We start from the raw sequence: 23,715 nt of genomic DNA, 5'->3' as shown, positions 1-23,715 counted from the left end.
ACCTAGATTTGGTTTGCTAGCATATGGTTGAGGAAGAATCTGTGTTTATAAAGTAGGTTGATCTGTAGTTTTCTTGTCTTGTGATGTCTTTGTCTGGTTTTGGCAACAGAGGACTACTAGCTTCATAAAGTGAGTTGGAAAGTTGTAGTAAATGTCTTGCATATAATTCTTACAGTCTTTTGGATTATTTTCTTAGGATCAATTCCCAGAAGAAGGCATGTACATTTAAATTACTTGATAAGTGTTGCTCAGACATTTTCTGAAAAGTAAATTCATGTTTCTTTATTTGTTTGAGATTAACATTATCTTTCTAGAATAATGGTCTCTTACAAATTATTATTCTTTATTCCTTTAAGTGCTTGAAAGATGCTCTAAAAGGCAAAGCCAAGCTCAGCCTGCCACAACACATATTTAATGTCTGTGCTTGGCAGAGTGGCTCCCAAGGAGCTGAGAGCCAGCATTTCATCCCCAACAAAATTGTTATTGACCACTTCCTTTTGGAGCAGGGTTTCTAAACCTCAGCACTATTTGGAGCTGGATAATTTGTTGTAAGGGACTGTCCTGTACTACGGGATGGTTAGCAGCATTCCAGGCTTCTACCCACTAGATGCCAGAGCAGCCCACCCCTCCCCACCCCCAAGCTGTGACAAACAAAAATGTCCCTGGAAATTGCCAGATGTCCCCTGGTGGGTGAAATTGTCCTTGGTAGAGAAACACCAATCTAAAAACTGATTGTGCTGACTTCATGTTACTGTCCAATAAAATTGTCTCTAATTTTGAATTTTAATCCTCACTGTATATTTGGCTTGAGCCACATTCGTCTCAATCTGTTACCGTGTGCTGATGACTTTCAAATCTACATCTTTCACCTCATTTCCCCTCTGGATTCCCAGGCCCATTTTAACAGATCTTGAGATTGGCTTGTTCACAGTCAGACTTTGTTCCCCAAACCACCCTTCCTTCTTTATTCTTGGACTCTCAGGTCAGAACACTACCAGTTATTCACTTGTCAGTTTTCAGCTGCCCTCTGCCCACCTCTCCCGTGAAATTTACCTTCTACATCTTTCTAACTTCAGGGTTCTCTATCCCAGGTATCACTATCACTTCCATGTTGGTGGGTTCATCTAACCTGAGTTGCTGCAGCAACCCTTAACTTCCAACTTATTCCCTCCACCACTGCCTCTAAAATGCCCTTTCTAAAATACAGGTCTAATGTTACTCACCCAGCACCCAGGGACCTCAGTGTCTGACCCTGCTTGCCTCTAGCCCAGTCTCCCAACCCCTTGTACTTTAGCCTCTGGCCACCCCAAAAAGTGCTCACAGACTCCTCACATTGCCACCTTGCCTGATGCACTAGGTTCAAATTCACTCTCCCCTCTGGCTCTTCCACTCCAAGCCATCACTGCCTTCTCCCCTACTGCACCTGGAGAGACCTGTCATCACCCTGAAGATGCTGCAGGAATCGGTTCATGCATTCATCTTCCCTGTAAGCACCGAGTCCCTTGAGAATGGGAAGCACAATGTATCTCTGCCTGCCCCTCCATGCCTGGTGCCTGACGTGAGTGGGCACTTTGTAATGTATGTTGAATATCAAATGAAAATACCCAGAGCAGAAGGAAGCTACTTGGGATTTAAAATAGCTGCAGAGTTGGCTGGTTGGTTGGTTGGCTGGTTGTTGGTCAGTTGGTTTTAGCTCAGTGAACATTTACCAAGAGCCGACTACTGAGTGCCAGGAATAGCAAAAAGAACAAAGCAGGATTTTTGTCTTAAAGAATTCACATCACATCTAATGGTGGGAGGTGAGAGTATAGAGTTCCATGCAGAGGGATAGGTGCAAACCTGGTCCATAAAGTGGTTATTGAGATTTAACTATGTTTGCATTTGGGGAAGACACACTCCCCACTCCTGAAATAGACTTCTTAAAAGTACAGAAAGATACCGTTTCATCCCACTCTTAATTCTTCTCCGTGTTTGGTCAACATCTATTTGTTATGACTTTTAAAAAATGACTTCAGCTTGATCTTGTCAGCCTCCCTTATTCTGGTGCATTGCCTGAACCTGTGTTTGTGTGAGTTGGTAGTTTAGAAGTACTGTCTTCAGCCAAAACCAGCAGCTGCCATTTCCTTTTTATTTCCTATGTCCTTGTGATTGTGCAGTGCTCTGTTGAGGACAGGGTTGCTGGTGGGCCGGTGGCCTGCCTCCGCTGGGTGATCTGAAGCCTTTGACTCAACATTATCTTTTTATTGAGTTGGTAATAATGATAATCTTTTAACTTTTTTTTAAAAATAAATACAACTTTTTTTGTCTGAGGCTTAAGATAAGTGATCTAAATTCAGGAGCCATTAAAGTGGTTACTGAGGAAAACTAATAAAATTATATTTTTGGATGGGGTGAAGCACTGGTGGAATTTCAGAGAAGGGAAATAACAGATAGGTAAGAGAGCAGGCTAGGAAACTAGAGAGAGATGATGAGCTCTTTGGAACATGTTGAATCTGCTACATGTAGAAGTAGACAGGAGGTGGCCTTTTAATCCAAACTAGATGCTCTGGAGCAGCGGCCCCCAAGCTTTTTGGCACCAGAGACCAGTTTCATGGAAGACAGTTTTTCCATGGGGGGATGGTTTCAGGATGATTCAAGCACGTTTCGTTCAATGTGCTCTTTGTTTCTTATCTAATGACACTGCTGATCTGACAGGAGGTACCGGTCTGGAGGCCTGGAGACTGGGGACCCCTACTCTAGAGGGATGCTAGGATAGAGGTGAAACTGTGTTTGTAGGTGAGATGGTATTAAGTATGGAATCAAGAGAATCTGGGATAGAATGTTGAGGAATGAGAGAAGGATGAACTTGACAAGTCAGGGGAGAACCAAGAGAAAGCTATTCCAGGAACCTCGAGAAGCATGAAGCTTTGTGGTGTCACATGTCGTGAGATTCAGGACTAAAGAGAGACCACTAACATCGGCAGGTAGGTGATCATTAGTCAACACCTCAGTAAGAGCATTTTAGCAGAAGGGTGAGGATAGAGGAGGCCTGACTGCATTGAGGAATGATTGGAAAATAAAAAGTAGGGTGTGTACATACAGATTGTGCTTCCAGAACACTTTTGTTCCTTTTGGATTGGAGGTGGAGCACCTACAAATGAAAAGCCAGAGCGTGTTTATAAGCTGAGATAAGGAAAGTGGGAAATTGATTAAACAGATGAGAACAGATGTCGGCAGAGTTTGAGAAGGAAACTGTCAGGAGGGTTGGCCTGGAAAAGGCACAGGGACACGTGTTTCTCCTAGACAGGAGAGAAGATGATAAGACTTAGTAAAGGCAGACATTTGTGCAGGGGATGAGAAAGAAGTTGGGGTATTCATGCTGGCAACGTCCGTCTTCTGGGTGAAGTAGGGAGCTGTGCTATGTACTAATGGTGACTAGAAGGAAGTGGAAAGGATTTTAGGAGAGTGACAATGCTCCGTATTGTCAGCAGTGAACCAAACTAGGAGTAAATAAAACAAGGTCAGTTTATGATGTCCCGGCAGAGGATGAAAGTGAAACATTTATGACGGCTCTAAGTGGGCGTGGCTGGATGAGGTGCTTTAGCGGTGCATATGCTTTCTGGCACAGGACTAGAGAGTGGCTGGTTAAACTAACCCAAATTGTGCAGTGACTCTGTGGGAAGCAGACTGACTTTGAAAGGAAGCAAATCAAGTACTTTGTTACAGAATTCATGAAATGTTTAAGTAAGATACTCACTTAATTTTTGTTCATTTGTATCGAATTAACCCCAACTCACAATCATAGGTTGACACAGAGTCTTTGGATAAACAGTGAATTCTGGAACATAGGTCTGGACTTTCAGTGCTCTGTTTGATGCTAACAGGCTGGCGTTCCCTACTCAAAAGTAGAAGTTGGGGAATAAAGGCAAGTTCAGTTCAGTTCAGTCTGTCAGTCATGTCCGACTCTTTGTGATCCCATGAACTGCAGCACACCAGTCCTCCCTGTCCATCACCAACTGCCAGAGTCTACCCAAACCCATGTGCATTGAGTTGGTGATGCCATCCAACCATCTCATCCTCTGTTGTCCCCTTCTCCTCCTGCCCTCAATCTTTCCCAGCATCAAGGTCTTTTCAGATGAGTCAGTTCTTCGCATCAGGTGGCCAAAGTATATTAGAGTTTCAGCTTCAGCATCAGCCCTTCCAATGAACACCCAGGACTGATCTCCTTTAGGATGGACTGGTTGGATCTCCTTGCAGTCCAAGGGACTCTCAAGAATCTTCTCCAACACCACAGTTCAAAAGCATCAATTCTTCAGCGCTCAGCTTTCTTTATAGCCCAACTCTCACATCCATACACAGCTACTAGAAAAACCATGGCCTTGACTAGATGGACCTTTGTTGACAAAGTAATGTCTCTGCTTTTAAATATACTGTCTAGGTTGGTCATAACTTTGCTTCCAAGGAGTAAATGTCTTTTAATTTCATGGCTGCAGTCACCTTCTGCAGTGATTTTGGAGCCTAGAAAAATAAAGTCAGCTACTGTTCCCACTGTTTCCCATCTATTTGCCATGAAGTGATGGGACCAGATGCCATGATCTTAGTTTTTTGAATGTTGAGCTTTAAGCCAACTTTTTCACTCTCCTCTTTCACTTTCATCAAGAGGCTTTTTAATTCTTCTTCACTTTCTGCCATAAGGGTGGTGTCATCTGCATATCTGAGGTGATTGATATTTCTCCCAGCAATCTTGATTCCAGCTTGTGCTTCCTCCAGCCCAGCGTTTCTCATGATGTACTCTGCATATAAGTTAAATAAGCAGGGTGACAATATACAGCCTTGATGTACTCCTTTTCCTATTCGGAACCAGTCTGTTGTTCCATGTCCAGTTCTAACTGTTGCTTCCTGACCTGCCATACAGGTTTCTCAAGAGGCAGGTCAGGTGGTCTGGTATTTCCATCTCTTTGAGAATTTTCCACAGTTTCTTGTGATCCACACAGTCAAAGGCTTTGGCATAGTCAATAAAGCAGAAATAGATGTTTTTCTGGAACTCTTGATTTTTCCATGATCCAACAGATGTTGGCAATTTGATCTCTGGTTCCTCTGTCTTTTCTGAAACCAGCTTGAACATTTGGAAGTTCACGGTTCACATATTGCTGAAGCCTGGCTTGGAGAATTTTGAGCATTACTTTACTAGCGTGTGAGATGAGTACAATTGTGCAGTAGTTTGAACATTTTTTGGCATTGCCTTTCTTTGGGATTGGAATGAAAACTGACCTTTTCCAGTCCTGTGGTCACTGCTGGGTTTTCCAAATTTGCTGGCATATTGAGTGCAGCACTTTCACAGCATCATCTTTTAGGATTTGAAATAGCTCAACTGGAATTCCATCACCTCCGCTAGCTTTGTTCGTAGTGATGCTTGTTAAGGCCCACTTGACTTCACATTCCAGGATGTCTGGCTCTAGGTGAATGATCACGCCATCGTGATTATCTGGGTCATGAAGATCTTTTTTGTTCAGTTCTTCTGTGTATTCTTCCCATCTCTTCTTAATATCTTCTGCTTCTTTATTGACCCCATCTTTGCATGAAATGTTCTCTTGGTATCTCTATTTTCTTGAAGAGATCTCTAGTCTTTCCCATTCTGTTGTCTTCCTCTATTTCTTTGCATTGATCGCTGAGGAAGGCTTTCTTATTTCTCCTTGCTCTTCTTTGGAACTCTGCATTCAAATGGGTATATCTTTCCTTTTCTCCTTTGCTTTTCGCTTCTCTTCTTTTCACAGCTATTTGTAAGGCCTCCTCAGACAGCCATTTTGCTTCTTTGCATTTCTTTTTCTTGGGGATGGTCTGGATTCCTGTCTCCTGTACCAAGGCAAGTAGATTTTCTAATCTGTTCTTTGATTGTATTTCAGCCCTAGAAATATTTTTCCAATTTTTGTCATGGCATTTAAATACATTTATAAAGTACATTCAGTCGGATGTCATGGTGTCTCCAGTGAGTGGGGAAGGAATCCCAACCAGCTGTTGGGAAAGCATGAATCTGGGCAGCAACCGGCCTCCATACTATAGTTCAGTCTCTTAAGAATTCCTAGTGTGATTCCCAATGTTAAAACTTGTGACATTTTGACAACAAAGTGATGAATTCAGGCTATACAAGGTAAGATTTGAAAAAGCCACTTGAAATAGTTATGGCAACATCAGTGTCATCATTTCAACAAATGCAGATGCACACCGCTGCCTTTAACAGTTAATGTACTTCAGGAAGCTGAAACAGTCTCTGAAGCACGTCGAGATGTCACAGGCACTGGCCCCATTTAATTTGTTCACAGTTTTTCCTGCTCGATACTGAGGAAGAGAAAGTGTTCACTACTGTTCTGTATGAATCAGGGATGTGTGTGGATTGAAAGAATAATTATTATATAGCTCTAGCGTTAATCTGGTAAGGAAAAGAAGACTAGCCGAAGAAGGTTCTCATGGCAGGCTCAGACCTCAGTCGAAAAGTAATTGTGAGAGTCCCCACGTCACACGGTGACCCGGGGAGTGGAGGTTGGCGGGTTGGCAGGCCAGGTGTCTGTTGTGAGGTAAGAGGGCTGCAGAGAGTGGCTGCGGGCGCGCTGGGTTTTTTATCCATGTGTCTACCTTGTGGCAGTCCTTCTCTAGGTAAGGCTTGGTGGCGGCTTTCATGATAACTCAGGTTGGGGCCATCCGTTTGCCTAGTTCTGTTTGTGAAGGAACGGAACTGTCAAAAGCAAACAGAAGAGCAAGATGTGCACACGTGAGTTTGCATGTAATTTCTTTTTGTGCCTTCTTTCTATCTTTTAGGAGCTGAAATGCATAAAAGCAGCTGGCAGAGTAGAAGACACAGGAGAAGGGGCCAGCGACACCGCGCGTGGTTCTGGCGGCACGGTTCTAACGAGAGGCAAGTGCTGTGTGTCTGCCTCGCATCGCCAGCACCCTCACACGTGTGGGACTCCCTAAGGGTCTCAACCAAATGCGGCATCTGAGGTGGGGCTGGCTAGTCTGCACGTCTCTCACGCCTCCACGGGGTGTCTCTGCTGTGCACCAGCCCACCTGCCACACTTGGAGTAGTGAGAAAATGGCCACACTCATCTTTCTCTTCCGTGTGACCGTGACTTGGGGCCAGAGCCCTAGCCACAGGCTTAGAGTAAACATTGTCTGGTATAACTAAGGAGCTATTTCTCCATTTTGGGGGCCTTTTTCCTCTCTCTTTTTTTTTCAGCCTTGAAAATAGCTTTCTGGAAACCTAATTTCATTAACTCAGCCTAAATCCCAAGTAAGGCTATGTAATATATAATAGCTAATATTTAATAAACACAGAAAGGTATAAAGAATAATACAGTGAATATCATGTACCTACCACACAGCTTAGAAAATAAAACAGCGTATACTTAGGTGGAATCCCTATAATAAACATCTTCCACACTTGTTTTCTGCATGAATGAAGTACAAACAGTCTAGTCTCAGGACATGATTCACCCCACCCCACCCCAGGAGAGGATGCCTCCTCACAGTTCAGGGCTGCTGACCGGACTTCTGGCCCTAGGAGGTCTCTACAGCCCATTCCTCACCAAAGGAGACCTATATGCCAATTTCAGAACCCTTCCAACTCTCCAGATCTCCTTTTAAAATGGTCAAGTTTCTAATTATAGAATCAGAAGCTGTCGAATGCCAGTATGCGTCTCTAGAATAGATTAACTCAACGAATAAAAAACTAAAATTTAAGTTTTAAAAAGGCATCACATTTTTGTGGAAGGAACAAGGGCTTTAGAATTAGGAGGTCTGGGTTTGACGCTCTGCGTTTTTCCCGTGTGAAATCGGGCAAGCTACTTGATCACCCTGAGTCACTCCTCTTATACAGTGCTGCTCTTGCGAGGGTCACAGTAGTGTATGTAAAGCCCCATGAGGATGCCTGGCTCTGAGCAGGCCTTCCGTGTGGGCAGGCCTCACCTGGTTCAAGCTAATAGGGACTCTGAGCTGAAATCCCAGACTTGACCCATGTTGTAGAAAGATCAGGATAGTACCCAGTGTTGATACGTTGCATAAGGAGAACCATGGGCCCCAGGCCTTCCCCCAAGAGCACAACATGCACTAGAAATGGTCTGTGTAAGAAGAGTACCTTGACTCAGCCTGGCAGAGTCACCTGGAAACACGCAGGACAACAATCCTCTGCGCTCCACGTGGAGAGAAGGGAACAGTAGTCCTTGGGCTAGAAATGTAGACATCTGTCATGACACTTAATCCCTCTCTCTCTTGCTGCTGATAACAGATGAACTGCCTTGGGAAGCTCTGGGCCATAAAAAGGGAGAATAAGTAATATTCTCTGAAACTGTACATATTAGTATTTATAGGCAAAAACAAAGTTATTCGATTTTTTTTTTAAGCTTTTTTTGCAGTTTGTATTCCTTTCAGTGCTATAGAGGGCAGGGGAAGTTCATAATTTTGGACTTCATCAGAATTCTAAAGTTAGGTCTTTCGTTCTGTAATTATATCCTTCAGCCTATAATTGCCACAGGAGCTGCTTGTAGCTTTGCAGAATGAGTCTTTAAACCATGGCTCTGTCCCAGTGTTGTTGAGGAAATCACCTCTGTGCCCGAACCTCAGTTTCTCCAACTGTAGGCATGGGTAGCCAAGTAAAATGTAAATTTTTTGTACTGCTGAATCCAGTAAAGACTGGAATTCACCTGGCCTTGTAGCTCCTCTTGAGCTGACAGATGAGCCCAGTTGGTAAAATTCTTATTGGCCAAGAGTTCTGTTCTCATTTTCATCCGGAAAATTCCAAAAGACCTCAGAAAATGCTCAAAGGAGGAGATGCAAAAGGGGAATTACTGTGACCTGCATCCTGTAAAGGCTGAGAAACCGAAACCTTGCCCTGACTTTGGTATATTGGCAGTAGGTAAATTGCTTCCAAGGAAGAGAAGGGTCAGTGCTTCCCAAGTAATCAAGGGTTGGGAATGTGAAGGCTATGGAACTGCAGGACCCCACGGTCAGAATGACTGGGACTCACTGGCTGCAAGTTACTCTGTGTGTCAACAGGAATGACGCAGGGGCGCAGCAGAGCCCGCAGGGTTCCAGCGATGGCCATGGTGAGGCCCCCTCGACCTCCAGCACAGCTGGCAACTCTTCTGTGCCAGGTAAGGCCACCTGCCGGACAGGGCTCCTCTGGGGCCTGCCTGCGGGGAAAGGTGAAACCTAGTCATCCCTTGTCATCTGGTTCTGTCTGGTCTGACCATCCTTCTCCTCAGCCCTGTGTGTCTTCACTCGTATGTGGTACACTCTAGGTGTGTCATTAGCCCGTTCCTGACCCGGAGCAAATCCTGGGAGCAAGTTGAAACACTCAAGGGAGGAGCTGTGTGTGTTAAGAAGCGAGATCCTGAGGCAAACGGCTCCCTGCAGGGCTGAAGTCGGGCCCAGGGGGGTGACTGGCAATGCTCATCCACCTGCTGTCCCTTGGGAAGGACCAGCAATGGGAGGGGTGGTGGACAGGCCCCTGGGCTCCTCATTGGGTGGCTAAGTTCATGGAGTTTTAAGTTGAACATTATTTCTTTTGACGTAAGATCTACCAGGTTATTACTTCGATCCTGAAAAGAAGCGCTACTTCCGCTTGCTGCCTGGCCATAACAACTGCAACCCGCTCACAAAGGAGAGTATCCGGCAGAAGGAAATGGAGCGCAAGAGGCTGAAGCTGCTGGAGGAAGAGAAGCAGCAGGGAAAGGTAGGTGCCGCCCCAGGGGCTGGCCCGCCCCCTCCACTCCTGCCAGCGTCCACCCACTGCCGCAAGGAGGGGCCAGTGAAACACCCCCCGTAAGACTCGGCGTAGCACACTTTCCTGAAGGGAACCTGATGAAGAGAATAGGAACAGGCAAGGTACTCCTCCCACCACCGCCGCCTTTTCTCATTCGCTGGATTTCATCAGTAATCCTGACACTCTGTTCCTCCCCCGGAGGTTCTTGGTTAGCAACCCGATACAGCCTCTGTGACTGTATATTTTCAATGGAAAACCAGAACGTGTGGTTTGGATAGGAGGGTTTCCAGGATCCCTTCTGGGGCTGAGGTGCCAGGATATCTCAGCGATCACGGGAGCAGTGGAATGGAAAATCCGGGCCCCACAGTCACTGTAGCTCAGATGGAAAGCACGATGCAGACCTGAGTGGCCAGGGCCTCTCCTGCACTTGCCAGCTCAGTGGCCTCGTATCAGATTTAAGTTGACGGGGCCTTGGAGAGAGGGGTGCTGAGCAGACTTTGCAGCTCTCACATACTTTGTTGTGATAGGCTTTTCCTCTTTCCAAGGAGAGAAGATCAGATTTTTATGTGTGTAATTTCTGTCAACTTAGTACCTGTTTCTTCATTGCATCCTAAAAATAGAATCCATTATACAATAACAGAAAACTTCATCACACCTTTCTCTCTTTAATTTAGAAAATAGCCAGGTTGGGATTTAATACATCTTCCTTACTCCAGAAAAGCAAGCTGGGTTTTCTCAACGCCACCAGTTACTGCCGGTAAGACAATGCCTCATGGTTATGTTTTCTTCATCAGTGTTCTTTTCCTATTTTTTTATTTCCATGGTCCAAGAATTAAGTCAGCATAGCGCACGTATCTGCTCTTTGAGGCGCCTTCACAGTGGAGGTGCTCCAGCCCGCAGCTTGCCTTCTGCTGCTGAAGTCAGCCCTGTGATCGTCACCTTCCCTCTAGAGCCAGGGAAAGCGGGGAATGCCTCTAGGCAGAGAAACTGGGCAGGAATTTCTCAAGGTGTTTCCTCTTCATTACCTGTAGTTGTTTCTAGTTAAGTAGAAGGTCCTTTAACTTCATCCCATCAGACTTCTGCCTCCTTTTCTCCTTCTAACGAGTTGTCAGCAAAAATGGCACGTTAAATGGGTATGTACTAAATTTCAAACACTTGTGATGTCTACAGTTCTAGCTAAAGACCCGTGAGGTAGGTTGACCCTTCCCCCGGCTTCCAAAAGAAGAGACTGAGACTCAGTGGAGTGATTTGTTCAGGGTAAAGGTAGAAGGGGGACCGACCATCTATCTGACTCCCAAGCCTGAGCTCCTAGCCCTTGCATTCTGCTTCTTCCTGCTACAGTGGGGCGAGAAGAAACAACATGAGTGTGGGTGGCTCCCTTGGGGAGGCCCCCTCCAGGGGAGGCCGGCCCTACAGGCAGTATCAGCCAGGGCAGCTGGGGAAAGAGTTAAAGGTCTAGTTCTTCACCCGAAGACATGCTCAGTCCTTGGTGAAGAGGAAAGGAGCCCATCGGATGGGCGGCTGCACATGAACTGTGTGCCCCGCAGCAGGTTGTTCCGTTCGGTCACATGCTGTTCATCCTAAGAGAAAGAGTTGCGCTAGAGGATCCAAAACCAATCTTTCCAGTGTGACCTTCTTTGACACCATGAGTGAGCCACCCATTTCTTTGCTGTCGTTTTCCTAAGATTCTTATATCGAGCTTCCTTGGGGCCTTGCTCGGCTCCGCTGCTGAGATTTAACACAGAGAGAGAACTGACCCACAAAGATGGTCTTCTGGGTCGGGGACAGAGCAGAAGCCCTGCGTCTTCTTCGTGGATACTTAGGTGCGGCGTCTGCCCTCCCATGCTGCTCTCTTTCTCCTCTGCAGTTTAGCACATGAGCTGCGAGTGAGCTGCATGCAGAGGAAAAAGGTCCAGATTCAGAGCTCAGATCCCTCCGCTTTGGCAAGTGACCAGTTTAACCTGATAATGGTGAGTGCAAGGGAGCCATCCCCGGGTGCCGGGGTGTAGTGGCCGTCCCCTGGACCATTCTTGGCTTCGCTTTGGTTTCCATCAAGCCTGACTGCATAGAAGCCACTAGCCTTGAAATCAGGTATTACGGTTCTAACAAGCAGCTCCCAGTGGCAAATGGCAAGCTGGCGAGACAGGCTGTGCTGTAACCATTATCACCCCTACTACAGCTGTGTCGCTTGACATTCACTAAAGCCACAGTCCACACATGCCAACGGAGAACCATCACAAAGTAACTTTCCAGTGGGTATGTTGTGTACACAGGTGAGAAAGTACACGGTGGACCAGGGGCCTCTAATCCTTTCCATGCTAGACAGGATTTGGTGGCCACACCTAAAGTTCCAGCGTCCTTCAGAAGCAATAGCGTATTCGTCTCTTGCTTTGTCCCTGACCTCAGTAGCAGGGCCTGCTCATCCAGCACACCTCCACTTCATCATCCATTGCATCATTTCTGGGAAACAAAGTTCCCACTTCCGGTTAGACCCGAACCAGAAGCCAGGGGCCAGAGAAATGTTGGCAGAGGATCAGAGTGTCCACCACAGACAGAAGGAGTCAGACCGCTGAGCTAGACTGGCAACCCCTGGGGGCCTTCCTGGAGGCAGAGGGTCAAGGAGAGTGAGAGAACCTCAGTGGTCTGCTGGTAGGACGGGAGGCTGAGGCGATGGAATTGACCATTGAGGTCCAGCCCCAGGAGACCTCAGCAGCAGAACCCTTCTGCGGAAGGGGTGTTGGGGGCCAGGACTCACATTCTGTCCTGTGTTTGGGGTATAGTTTGACCTGAATGGAGAAGAATTCTTTCTGGTGGTGGGTTCCCCTCCAGAGACCCCTCCCTCCAGTAGACCCGGCGGGGGACGGTAGAGGTCACTGTGCGCCCGCCGCTAAGCAGGGCCTGGGCCCTCGGTCCTCACTCTCCGGTGCTGGTGCTTGCAGGACCCTCCCCGTCGCTCAGTTACGACGCCTGGATGGCAGGTGTGACCAGAGGGGTGGGAAGGGCAGTTTTTCACCCAGGGATCAGATTTTCGATCTGACGCTGGCCGTGGTAATGATTCTTCAGGAGCATACCTGTTCTTGCCGAGTGAACTTACAAAGGGAGTATGTTTTCACCAGCATCCAAACTGGTGTGTATACGTGCATATTTATACATATATATTAAAAACACACATATAAAGGTTTTGCTTTGAAATAATTAACCACATTTTTTAAATGAGAAGAGAAAAGCTTAAAAATAGCCCACATCCCAGTGCCATCTTTTTATAGCAATTTTTTTCCCTACGCAGTGCCTTTTTTTACTTGGTGGTAATCATAGTAAAGTGAAAGTCGCTCAGTCATGTCCGACTCTTTGCCACCCCATAGACTATACAGTCCATGGCATTCTCCAGGCCACAATACTGCGGTGGATAGCCTTTCCCTTCTCCAGGGGATCTTCCCAACCCAAGGATCAAACCCAGATCTCCCGCATTGCAGGCGGATTCTTTACCAGCTGAGCCACAACGGAAGCCTGAGAATACTGGGGGGGTTAGCCTTTCCCTTCTCCAGCAGATCTTCCCGACCCAGGAATCGAACTGGGGTCTCCTGCAGTGGTAATCATAGTAGCTGTGTAATAGGAATCTTTTAGCCCTTGGCGGTTATAACTAGCATTTCCCACATTGCTGTGTGGCCTGCATGATGGCCACGTGCTGTGTCACCATGAGGCTCATCTGAGCAGTCCTCTGGGTGGACGTTAGGATTCTCCCACACCCAGTTGAGTGAGGTCAAACTTGCTGGCCATGCCCCTCACTGCCGTTTTTGCTCCTGAGTTGTGAGACCAGATACCTGTTAGCTTTGCCCAATGATGGCTACACCACGTAGGGGCAAGTCAGGTCACTCCACATTCCCTCATGGACAGGGGCCCTCACCTGGTGGAAATGCACAGAGAACGTGGGGGCTGGGCAGTTGGTCTTAGGCAGCCCACCTGGCTCACCCTGGGCGGTCACCCACAGCCCACCTCCCCTCTCCAGGCGGATACCAACAGTGACCGGCTCTTCACTGTGAACGATGTCAAAGTCGGGGGCTCCAAGTACGGCATCATCAGCCTGCACGGCCTGAAGACCCCCACCTTCAGGGTGCACATGCACGAAAACCTCTATTTCACCAACCGGAAGGTACGCTGCCTGGCGCTGTAGCCTTGGCAGCCGCTTTGCCTTTGGATCCAGGGCACTGCGGCAGTTAGCCACACTCAGAAGAGAGGAGAGGGCTTGGTGAAGGAAGCAGGGCTCTGTTACCTCATTTTCACAAGGGAAAATGTTGCGTTTTAGCTCCTGGGAGGTGCCCCACGGTGGGCAGAGTGTCCTCCCACTGCGTCTTTCTATGTTCCATCTCCCAGCCAGTCTAGCCAGTACTGAAATTTACATAAATGTAAGAGGCTTGTTTGTTGACTAGGGGGCAGCCTTTACATTGATTTGGGGTGATGACATCTGTAAGAAGCTATGATTTCCTCTTCGGTTGAGACCTAGGCCACAAGACACAGGTTGAAAATGGTTTCTGGGTTAAGTGAGATCTGTTGCAGAGAATCCATCCCCTCCCTGGAGGGGATACCAGATGCCTCATTATGAGGCCCCCCGTGCTGATGATGAAGGACCCCCGTCCAGGAGTTGCTTCCTCCCCTTGCCCTCAAGGTTCTACGCAGCGGGCAGGGAGCCTCCTTGTCCTCAGAAGCTCGTTCCAGCCCCTGTTCAAGGAGTGAGACCTGAGGAAAGCAGTCACGTGGCTGTGTTCTGTAAGAAAGCGTCTGTTTCTAAGTTGGCGGTCAGACCAGTCTTCCCATCTGCCTGTGTATTTCCTCACCAGGTGAACGCCATGTGCTGGGCCTCGCTGAATCACCTGGATTCCCACGTTCTGTATCTTTGGGCAGTGAAGAGGTTTGGTGGGCAGGCTGCACACTGGTGTAGACCTGGGCACCTGTGGGGTTTGTGAGACTGTGTCTTGGTGTCTTAGTGTCCAGAGGTCTGGGCCATTCTGCAGGCATGTCTCCCCTGGAGGAAAGAGCAGCGCACCCACTAGAAAACCGGGATCCCTATGGAGCACAGAGAATTAGCTGAAGCGCTGGAACTGTGCCGATGGCACCTGTATCAGACAGAGTTCGGGGCTCGAGAGTCAGTGCTTTAGCAGAGGAACCAAGCACAAAGGAACAGTAAAGCCTTGGAAAGGGACCCCAGGTCCTCCTGAGACAGAGGGAAGGGGAACCGTGCAGGCTGACGGCACACCAGAGAGGATGTTTCTTGGACGTGGACTGGGGCCGTGGGCTCTGGGCCTAGGTTGCTGCCCCCTCATGGCCTTCTTCAGAGCACTCTTCATTCTAGTCTCCATCTTCCCTTCCCAGATTGTAGGGGATTCTTTTTTAAGGGGGAGTTGTGTTTTTTTTTTTTTTTTAATTTGTTCCACAACACTCTGTTTCAAAGGGTTTTTATTAGGATCTGATTATAAATTTTATGATTATAAATTTTATGTAAGACAAACTGTGTGTGTTCTGTAAGTAGAAAGTTTTAGGTGGCTTTCGTTTGGTGGGGTTTGTGTAGTGATAGGACCACCTGTTACTCTCTTGATCTTACCAGAGGGCAGGAGAGATCAAGCCTTTAAAAAGGCAAAACACGAACCTCATTCCCATTTCTGATCTTCAGAAAATATGGCATTTTTCCATGCTTCTCTTTGTGAGGATAAAAATTCATTTACAGGCCTACCTCAGAGAGCGTGTAGGTTCAGTTCCAGACAAGTGCAACAAAGAGAATATCATAATAAAGCAAGTCACATGAATTTTTTGGTTTCCCAGTACACATAAAAGTTGTTTACACTATCCTATTAAGTGTGCAGCAGCATTATATTTGAGCAACAACGTACACACCTTAACTTAACAAATACTGTTAAAAGTGCTAATCATCACCTGAGTTTGACTTGTTGAAGACAAGTCAATCTTTTTGCAATAGACATGAAAGATCGTTGATTACAGATTACTATAACATAAAATAGTAATGAAAATTTTTGAACTATTGTGAGAATTAACAATGTGACACAGAAACACAAAATGAACAAATGCCCCTGGGAAAATAGCAACAGTAGTGGACTTGCTCCACATCAGGTTGCTACAGATCTTCAGTTTGTTTTAAAAAATAAAAATAAAAAAGCCCACCATCTGCAAAGAGCAGTAAAGCAAAGCATTGTAAAACAAAGTATGCCTGTGATGGGGTTTAATGACGGGTCTATTGCTGTTTGATCAGCAGCTTGCCCTCTGGTGGTCATTTCAGGTAATCAGGCTTTTATACACCTGCTGCTTTTATTGAAGGCCTTGAACTTTCTCCCTTTACAAAAATGACACCTGGTTCAGACCAGCCATCTGCTCTTTTCTCTGGAGTGGCAGAAGGTTCGACTGAATTTTTTCTACACTTAACTAGTTTCTTCATTGACCTGTGGCCTATTAAAGGATTAAATCTTTGATACTGGCCCTTGCAAGTACCGTGCAGAGCTTGAGTGTAACCTGGGTTTCAGCCATAATAACATGGGTAAGGACTTTCTCCCATCCTTACCCTATAAACCTAAAAGGAAAAGAAATTTATTTAAGAAAGAATTGAGCTGCCCAGACACAGGGTTCTCATGTATAGTTTCAACAGCCTCTGTACTAGAGATACTTAACATGAGGCTTACCACCCAAGGCAACATGATACCATACATACGTCACACATGCAGGTGGTCAAGACTGTTGCCTGCTTGGCATAGATGTACATTTTTCGATGAAGTATGTATATTCATTCCATCATTTATTGAGCATCTGCAATCCCTGTGGAAGGCTGGAACTGGGCACCTCAACAGGTGATCGAGTCTGCAGTGATGGCCATGGGGCAGTTAGGGAGTACAGGATTTGGGTGGCCTTTCTGGAGGTGACTCCCACATGGGAAGGAGGGGACAGAGTGCCCATTAGAAGGAAGAGTGAGAAGCAAGCTTGGCACATTGGGCAGCAGTAAGTGGCTTGGTAGCCATGATGTTTTTGGCTAGGTAGGACCTTGCCAAACCAAATCCTCAGGGCTGTGGGATGCCCCTTGAGAACGGTGGTCATGGATTCACTTCTCATGGCAGTGAGGGTGGCTGACTGGTGAGGATGAGACCTTGGATGGAAGGCTGCTGCAGGACCAAGAGTAGTGGAGAGTGAACTGATGAGCAGGAGTGGAGGAGAGACAAGTTTAAGAGGCTTTAGAGCCTAGGCTGGGGTGTCTTAGTGATAGAAGGTCCAAGGATGGAACGCCGGGGGAGTGCTTATGGAGCCAAGGAGTGTCGTTAGAAACTATGCTGCATGGCTCAGGGCAGGACTGGAAGGCATTCATCGGGTTTAGGTATTAAGAGCTCACTGGAGACCTTGGTGGAGAACATTTCGCTGAAAAGGTGAAGGTCTGACCTGGATTTCAGTGGGTTGAAGAGTAAAAAGGCGAGGAAGTAGGGAATAAACACAGGTTCCTGTTGAAACTCTGAAGGGAAAGGAACCAAATCAGAAGACGGTCCAGTAGAAAAGCAGGCAAAGGATGTAAAGTGACAGCTCAGAGAACGGGAAACCTGATGACTATCAGATGTAGTCAGAAATGCAGATTAAAAGATAATTTATACCCATTCAGATAAACGCAGTTTTTAAGGTCTGATAGTGCCAAGTTTTGGTGTAGGAGAATGGGGAAAACTGCTAGAAAATACCAGTTTCCTATTCAGTAAGGGTGAATGTTTTATGGAACTCCTGTTTCAAATGTTTGTGTATGTATTGCACACTGTAGTGTAAAGTGAAACCCTTATCACAGGTGTACGAAACTTTTAAGAGAAGCTTCCCATACATGGGAGTGGAAGACAGAAGGACAAGAAGAGAGGAAAAAAGGATGCGGGTTGGGGACAAAACCCACTTCAGTGCCCAGCAGCAGGATCCCAGATAAATAAATTGTGGTCTGTTCATACAAAGGAGTGCTCTATGGTGCAAGTGGTTGAACGAGAGCTGCAAACACAACCGCAGTTACGTCTCGGAGACAATGTACGTTGAACAGTTGTAGAAGATTGTGTGTGATGCCGTTTACATGTATTTTAAAATCAAATGCTTCTTTACATTGCTTATGGACAAATACTGTGTAGTAGAAATATTAAGGCCTAGAACTCAGACTTGTTTTAGAGTAGCAATTCTCTCTGTGTGGGAGAAGTTAAAAGGGGCCTTTAAGTGTATCTGTGACATTTTTTTCCTTTTAAAATATCCAAAACTAAATATGGAAAATGTGAGCCTGTTAAATGTGGATCGTTTTTTTGAAGAGTGCTGATGCCCATTCTCCTGCTAGAGGAGACTCGTTCTTGACTGTCCTTAACAGCTTTTCCAGGCTGTGCCTCATGGGAATTGCAGAGACTCCAGGCTGTGCCACCCTGCTCCCCACGTCGCTGTTTGTCAGTAATCATGCAGGTACTGATGGATAAGGAGGTGCTGGGGGACATCTTTGTCCTCTGCCTCCCAGGAGCTGCAGCCAGCAGCAGCATAAGCTCTGTGGTGATGGCTTGGACAAGATGGGTGGGGACCACAGGCTGGTGAGTCTTAAGTGGGAGCTCGCAGGGTGGGGACGGTGTGCAGAGCACCTGGGAGGATTCCTTAAACTCCACCCAGGATTGGTACTGGAAGCATGTACATCTTCACTTATCCCCTCCTTTTAGGTCTTTTCAGCAGCCAGAACAGTTAAAAGCATGTATAACCAATATAGGAGATGAAAATATTTATTTAGGCTGCCTATATACAGATGACCAAGAGAGCATCTGTTAAGCTCCTACTGTATGGAAGGTGCTGTGAGGGATACTTAGATTCTGTATGGCTGAAGGCAGCCTGACGGCCTGGCAGCATTCTGGATATGAAGTTTTCAGTTTCAGAGAATTAGGATCAGAGACAAGGATCAGGCCTCTCAGGTAGACCTGGCATGAATCCCAGGTCTGCCCCTAACCATCTTGAAGAGATTGCTTAACCTCTGGAAAGTAAATATCTGCCCCCTCGGGTTACATGGAAGATTAAGTGATTTAATGCACACTTAGCCTTGTGCCTAGCGTTTCATCATACAGCCAGTTTGTGAAGCAGGAGGATGTAGTATCACCATTTTACAGATGAGGAAACTGAGGCAAAAAGAGGTTCAGAATTTGCCTTACAAAACCAAGAGAGGCTCTTAGAAGTCAGGATAGTGGTTTCCTTTAAGGAGGAGTGAGGAGGGTAGTAATTGGGAAGAAACATGAAGCGTATCAGTGTGCTAGAATGTTCTATCAACCTGGGTGGCGGTTATATAGCTCTACTTACTTTGAGAAAACTCATTAAGGGATATAGTATGGTTTGTGCCCTTAATGTATGTTTTATCAATTTTAAAAAATGAACAGAACGTTTGCTTAAGATTGCACAGCTGGACTTGAAACACTGCTGCTGTTCCCTCAGCAGGAGACCGGCCTGGCATGCTCTGCAGTTTCCGGATCCCCGGGGCCTGGTCCTGTGCGTGGTCCCTGAACATCCAGGCAAACAACTGCTTTAGTACAGGTGAGCCACCCAGCTGCCCAGGGTGAGGGAGGGCCCAGACCTGAAACGCCGGCCCACAGTTCCCTCTCCCCGGACCAAGAGGGACGTTGTCCGCCATGTCTCCGTCTCCGTCTCCGTCAGGCTTGTCTCGGCGAGTCCTGGTGACCAGTGTGGTGACAGGACACCGGCAGTCGTTTGGAACCAGCAGCGACGTCTTGACCCAGCAGTTTGCCGTCACGGTTGGTTGCACTGGGGACGGCCTAACTCAAGAGTTTCCCAAAAGGGGACCTTGTGTTGGGTTGGAATGGGATTCCCTGGCATGCAGTCTAGTCCTCGTCTCTAATTTGCAGGGAAAAAGAGGGCATCCAAAGTGATTCATGGGTGAATAAGTCAGTGCTGGATGAGATTTGGCCGAACTAGAAAGGCCTGGCTCAGCTGGCTTTCAGCAGCTTCCTAAAGTTTCAATGAAGTGTTAGTTCTTGAGTACTTAGATTAGCCAGCAGGACCATAAAAAAGTTTTAATGTATAAATTATGTCCCGGTTAGTAATAGTTTCATATGCAGTTGTCAAGCTACCCATGAAATTTAAAAATCAAAATTCTGCTCCTTACTACATTTCAAAGACTTGACCTGTAGAAAATGCCACCTTTCTTTCAAAGCGTGGAAGAGATGTGCCGACCTGCTTTTGGCAGTAAGCACAGAACTCCTCATTCCGGTTTCTTCAGCCATCTTCCCATGCTTTTTGGGACCCGTGTCTTCCCTGGATTTCTAGTCTGTTTTACTCCACTCTGATCACCTACTTCCTAACTCACAACCTGGGCGGGGACGGGACACCCTCACTTCACGGGAGGGGAGGGGTTCAGGGTGAGGCCTTAGGGGCCCATCGCAGCCAGCGGGGAGGACACTGGAGGGACACATGGTATCCAGTTCTTGACCTTTGATAAGAAACTCTTCCGTCTCCACTGAAGCTCGAACCCTAACCAGCCTGCCTCTACCTATCCCTCTGATCCAGAGAAGGGAGGCAGGGGGCTGTGTACTGGGGGACTCACCCTTCGCAGCCATGGAGGGAGGTACCAAACAGTCCTTCTCTCCACAGGCTCCTTTGCTATTTAACGGCTGTCGTTCTGGCGAAATCTTTGCCATTGATCTGCGTTGTCAAAATCAGGGCAAGGGCTGGAAGGCCACCCGCCTGTTCCACGACTCTGCAGTGACCTCTGTGCAGATCCTCCAAGAAGAACAGTGCCTGATGGCGTCTGACATGGCCGGAACGGTACGGGTACCACTGACTCTGCAGCTGCGGGAGCTGCTCTGGGCCAGGGGAGGGGCTTGGCAGGAGAGACTCCTGTGTCGGACCGTGGCAGGGGAGAGACATGGAGACCAAGTGAGGTGCCAGGTGTGCAGGGCAGCTGCTTTGCCACCCACTCAGAGCCCTGTCTGGTCTAAAGGGATGGGGCACTGGTCCTGGTGCCTCTGATGGGTTCTCAGACTCAGACCAGGCATTTTCTCACTTGAGGTGGTCTGTGGAGACCACCTCGTCCCCGCTGGCTTTCACGCCTGGGGCTCACCAGGACCTGCTCATAGAGCCTTCCTGACAGCCTCTGTGCTTCTTCCCACAGATCAAGCTGTGGGACCTGAGGACCACCAAGTGCATCAGGCAGTATGCAGGGCACGTGAACGAGTATGCCCCCCTGCCCCTGCATGTGCACGAAGAGGAAGGAATCGTGGTGGCAGGTAGCTGGGGACGAGGTGCTCCATCCCGCTGACCCTGACCCCGAGGACCCCCAGCAGCTAAAGCAGAGAAGACATGACTCTGTGACAGGCTGAATAGAGGGGGGTTTGGAGTCAAGATGGGGTGCAAAGTTGGCCATCAGTGAGCAACAGTTTAACCCCCAGCATGTGGATAGCCCTTTGTCTCCACGTCACTGGGCAGACATCACTTCAGTTACAGGCCAGTGAGGAGCAATAAAACACAGCAACGTAGGAGACCTGGGTGTGGGGGTTAAGTCTGTTCACCAGGTCCACATTCAGGGCGGCCGTCCTGTCGAAAAGCTTGAGCTCCCTGTTCTTTGTACTCATGTTTCTACCAGAGGATGCTGAGAAAAGAGATGAAGGTCATTGTAAAGGAACCAATGCCCGGTCCCTTTACCACCACCGCTGTGATCCCATGATGTGTAGAATAGAAGCAGACCTTTCGAGCACCAAACCCCCTTGAAAGGAGTTACAGGTTGATCACAGATTATATTATATAATTATTTGGCAGTTTCACAAGGCAGTAGGCCCTTGGCATTAAGGGGTATGTTCTCAGTCTTCACAGATCTCAAATTTCCTAATATTCCTACAGAAAGTACTTCTCTGCTGTGAAATTTTTTGTGGCTGAGAAGCATCACTTCGCTAGAACTTAGAATTTTTTACAACTCTTACCACACCACCAGCAGTTAGCTTCCTCAAGTCTGTTTTCCACAAGTTTTCACCACAGAAGAGTTTCTGTGTTCTGGACGATAGAAAAGATATGAGCCTTGCTGTGAAGCAGGTGTAGGGAGTGGGCTGGCTGCAGTAATCCTTGAACTGCACAGCCCGAACTGACCCACCCCTAAGGTCAGAGAGTCAGCTCGGATGCTCAGAAGCACACACTGAAATCCGTGACGCCTAAGGTCTGCCCTTTTCCCCCAGTAGCATATATTGGCTGTCCGGGCTGCTGTAATCAGTGGTGTCTGGTGTCTCTTTCCTCTGACCTATGAACACTGAAGACTATAAAGTCTTATGAACTGAATCATTAAAGCAGAAAATGTTTTGGAGGGAGTTATCACCCAATTTGCCCAGGGATATAATGAAATTAAAGAGATGGTCCTGGTTACTATCTCATAAAAAGGAAATGAGCTGCATGTCATCTAGAACAGGTGGGCTGAGCTCCCTCTTGAACAGCCCTTGTCACCAAGAGAAACAGAATGGGCCACCCAATAGCCAGGATGCCCCATGAACCACCCAGGGTGTCACAGCCAGCCTTTGTGTCTTGTCCCTTTGAACACCAGCGACTCGTGATCCTGGAGCACCAGGGCAACCTGTAACTTTCATTTTCAAAAGGGACGTCTTATCTGTAGAGACAGTTTCCGTTGTGTTTGCTTGGCCCACGTGGAATCACCTTTAGCCCTTAGGAATCGTGGAAGCTGGGGCCACGGTTCCCGCCCCCCACCCCCCGCCCTGGTCCTGTGCTTTCTCACTAACCTGCCGTATGTCTTCCCTCTTTCTTAGTGGGCCAGGACTGCTACACAAGAATCTGGAGCCTCCATGATGGCCAACTACTCAGAACCATACCCTCCCCATACCCCACCTCCAAGGCCGACATTCCCAGCGTGGCCTTCTCTTCTCGGCTTGGGGGCACCCGGGGAGCGCCAGGGCTGCTCATGGCCGTCCGGCAGGACCTTTACTGCTTCTCCTACAGCTAACTCTGCAGGGTGCGGCCTGGAGGGATGTGAATGTTACTCAAGGGAGCTACGGTAGCTGTATTTTTGCCACAATTGCTGTTTACAGTGAGGGCATTTTAAGTGGGTCGTCTGTGTGCACATGTACCATCCATCCAGCTGCAGAGGAAGAGGTGCTGTGTTTTATGTGGAGATACTTCAGTAAAGTGATTTCGATTAAGTTGTGAGCCTTGAAAGTCCTTTTCATAAAAGGTGCCTATTTCTTGCTGAATTCCTTAGGATCTCTGCCCCCCTCTTTTTTTAACAAAAAATAATTTTCTAAAGGCTGAAGATAGACAGTAACTAAAGGCTGAAGACAGACAGTGACTAAAGCTGCTTTTTTCACCAAAAACCCTTTCAAAAAGCCTGATGAGACTGTTAGTAGTCAGTGCCTGGGTCCCAGAAAGACATCCTTGAGAAAGCCAGGTGAGAAGAAGGGGAAGCCATTTCTCTGAGTCTCTAGAAGATTTTTAAGGCTGAGTTGGTCATCATTAAATTAGCCTTCTCAAACTCACTCAACACCAGTGTCAGATCTCTGGGATTCTTATTTATTACCATTCATTGGCTTTCAAAGGAAAGATGGATCCTTTCAGATGCTAGGCAGGCCTTAGCGTGCATTTCTTGAAGCACCTTCCAGAATGTTAGATACAGCAGCTCCTGTGTTTATCATGGTGACTTGAACATCCATTCAAGGACCCCAATTCAAAGAAAACGGGCTTTGCCTTTTTGTAATCCAAGAGAAGCGGTTTGTGAGATGTTTATACAGAGTATTAATATATAAAGAGCCTGTCTTTCTACCAAATAAAGAACCACAACATGGTGTGTTGCTTCTGTTCATGATTTAGAACCTCATGATGCTTGGCTGCTGTAGCATCAAACCAGCTACGGCAACACCTGCTCAGATCTTGGGTGAGGGAACAAAGGGTGGAGCCTGAGGCCAGCTTTTGTGGCTTTGCTGCAAAGCTTTCAGCAGGGTCCCTGGCCTGGGTTG

The 23,715-nt window shown here is 47.3% G+C and overlaps 1 protein-coding gene across 5 annotated transcripts in view; it reads left to right on the top strand.

The window, feature by feature from the left end:
* Window positions 1-23,495, top strand: part of DCAF4 (DDB1 and CUL4 associated factor 4) — a 31,315-nt gene extending 7,820 nt beyond the window's left edge. The window contains exons 2-15 of one of the 5 annotated variants that reach the window (XM_068963867.1): window positions 6,793-6,889; window positions 8,593-8,607; window positions 9,025-9,122; window positions 9,546-9,703; window positions 10,408-10,490; window positions 11,601-11,703; window positions 13,740-13,883; window positions 14,569-14,618; window positions 18,108-18,187; window positions 19,190-19,288; window positions 19,409-19,506; window positions 20,363-20,536; window positions 20,883-20,997; window positions 22,516-23,495. In XM_068963867.1, coding sequence (XP_068819968.1) covers window positions 6,801-6,889; window positions 8,593-8,607; window positions 9,025-9,122; window positions 9,546-9,703; window positions 10,408-10,490; window positions 11,601-11,703; window positions 13,740-13,883; window positions 14,569-14,618; window positions 18,108-18,187; window positions 19,190-19,288; window positions 19,409-19,506; window positions 20,363-20,536; window positions 20,883-20,997; window positions 22,516-22,709 — 1,500 coding nt within the window. In that variant the 5' untranslated portion in view covers window positions 6,793-6,800 and the 3' untranslated portion in view covers window positions 22,710-23,495. Of the gene's footprint in view, window positions 1-6,792; window positions 6,890-8,592; window positions 8,608-9,024; window positions 9,123-9,545; window positions 9,708-10,407; window positions 10,491-11,600; window positions 11,704-13,739; window positions 13,884-14,568; window positions 14,619-18,107; window positions 18,188-19,189; window positions 19,289-19,408; window positions 19,507-20,362; window positions 20,537-20,882; window positions 20,998-22,515 lie in introns of those variants that run through there. The other 4 variants (XM_068963866.1, XM_068963870.1, XM_068963868.1 and 1 more) reach the window with 4 other exon arrangements.
* Window positions 23,496-23,715: the final 220 nt, after the last annotated feature.

This window comes from Capricornis sumatraensis, chromosome 2 (assembly GCF_032405125.1).
Source record: "Capricornis sumatraensis isolate serow.1 chromosome 2, serow.2, whole genome shotgun sequence".
In the NCBI taxonomy this organism is placed as follows: Eukaryota; Metazoa; Chordata; class Mammalia; order Artiodactyla; family Bovidae; genus Capricornis; species Capricornis sumatraensis.
The sequence above is the reverse complement of the archived record's forward strand: the minus strand, read 5'-3'. Positions and strand labels throughout refer to the sequence as shown.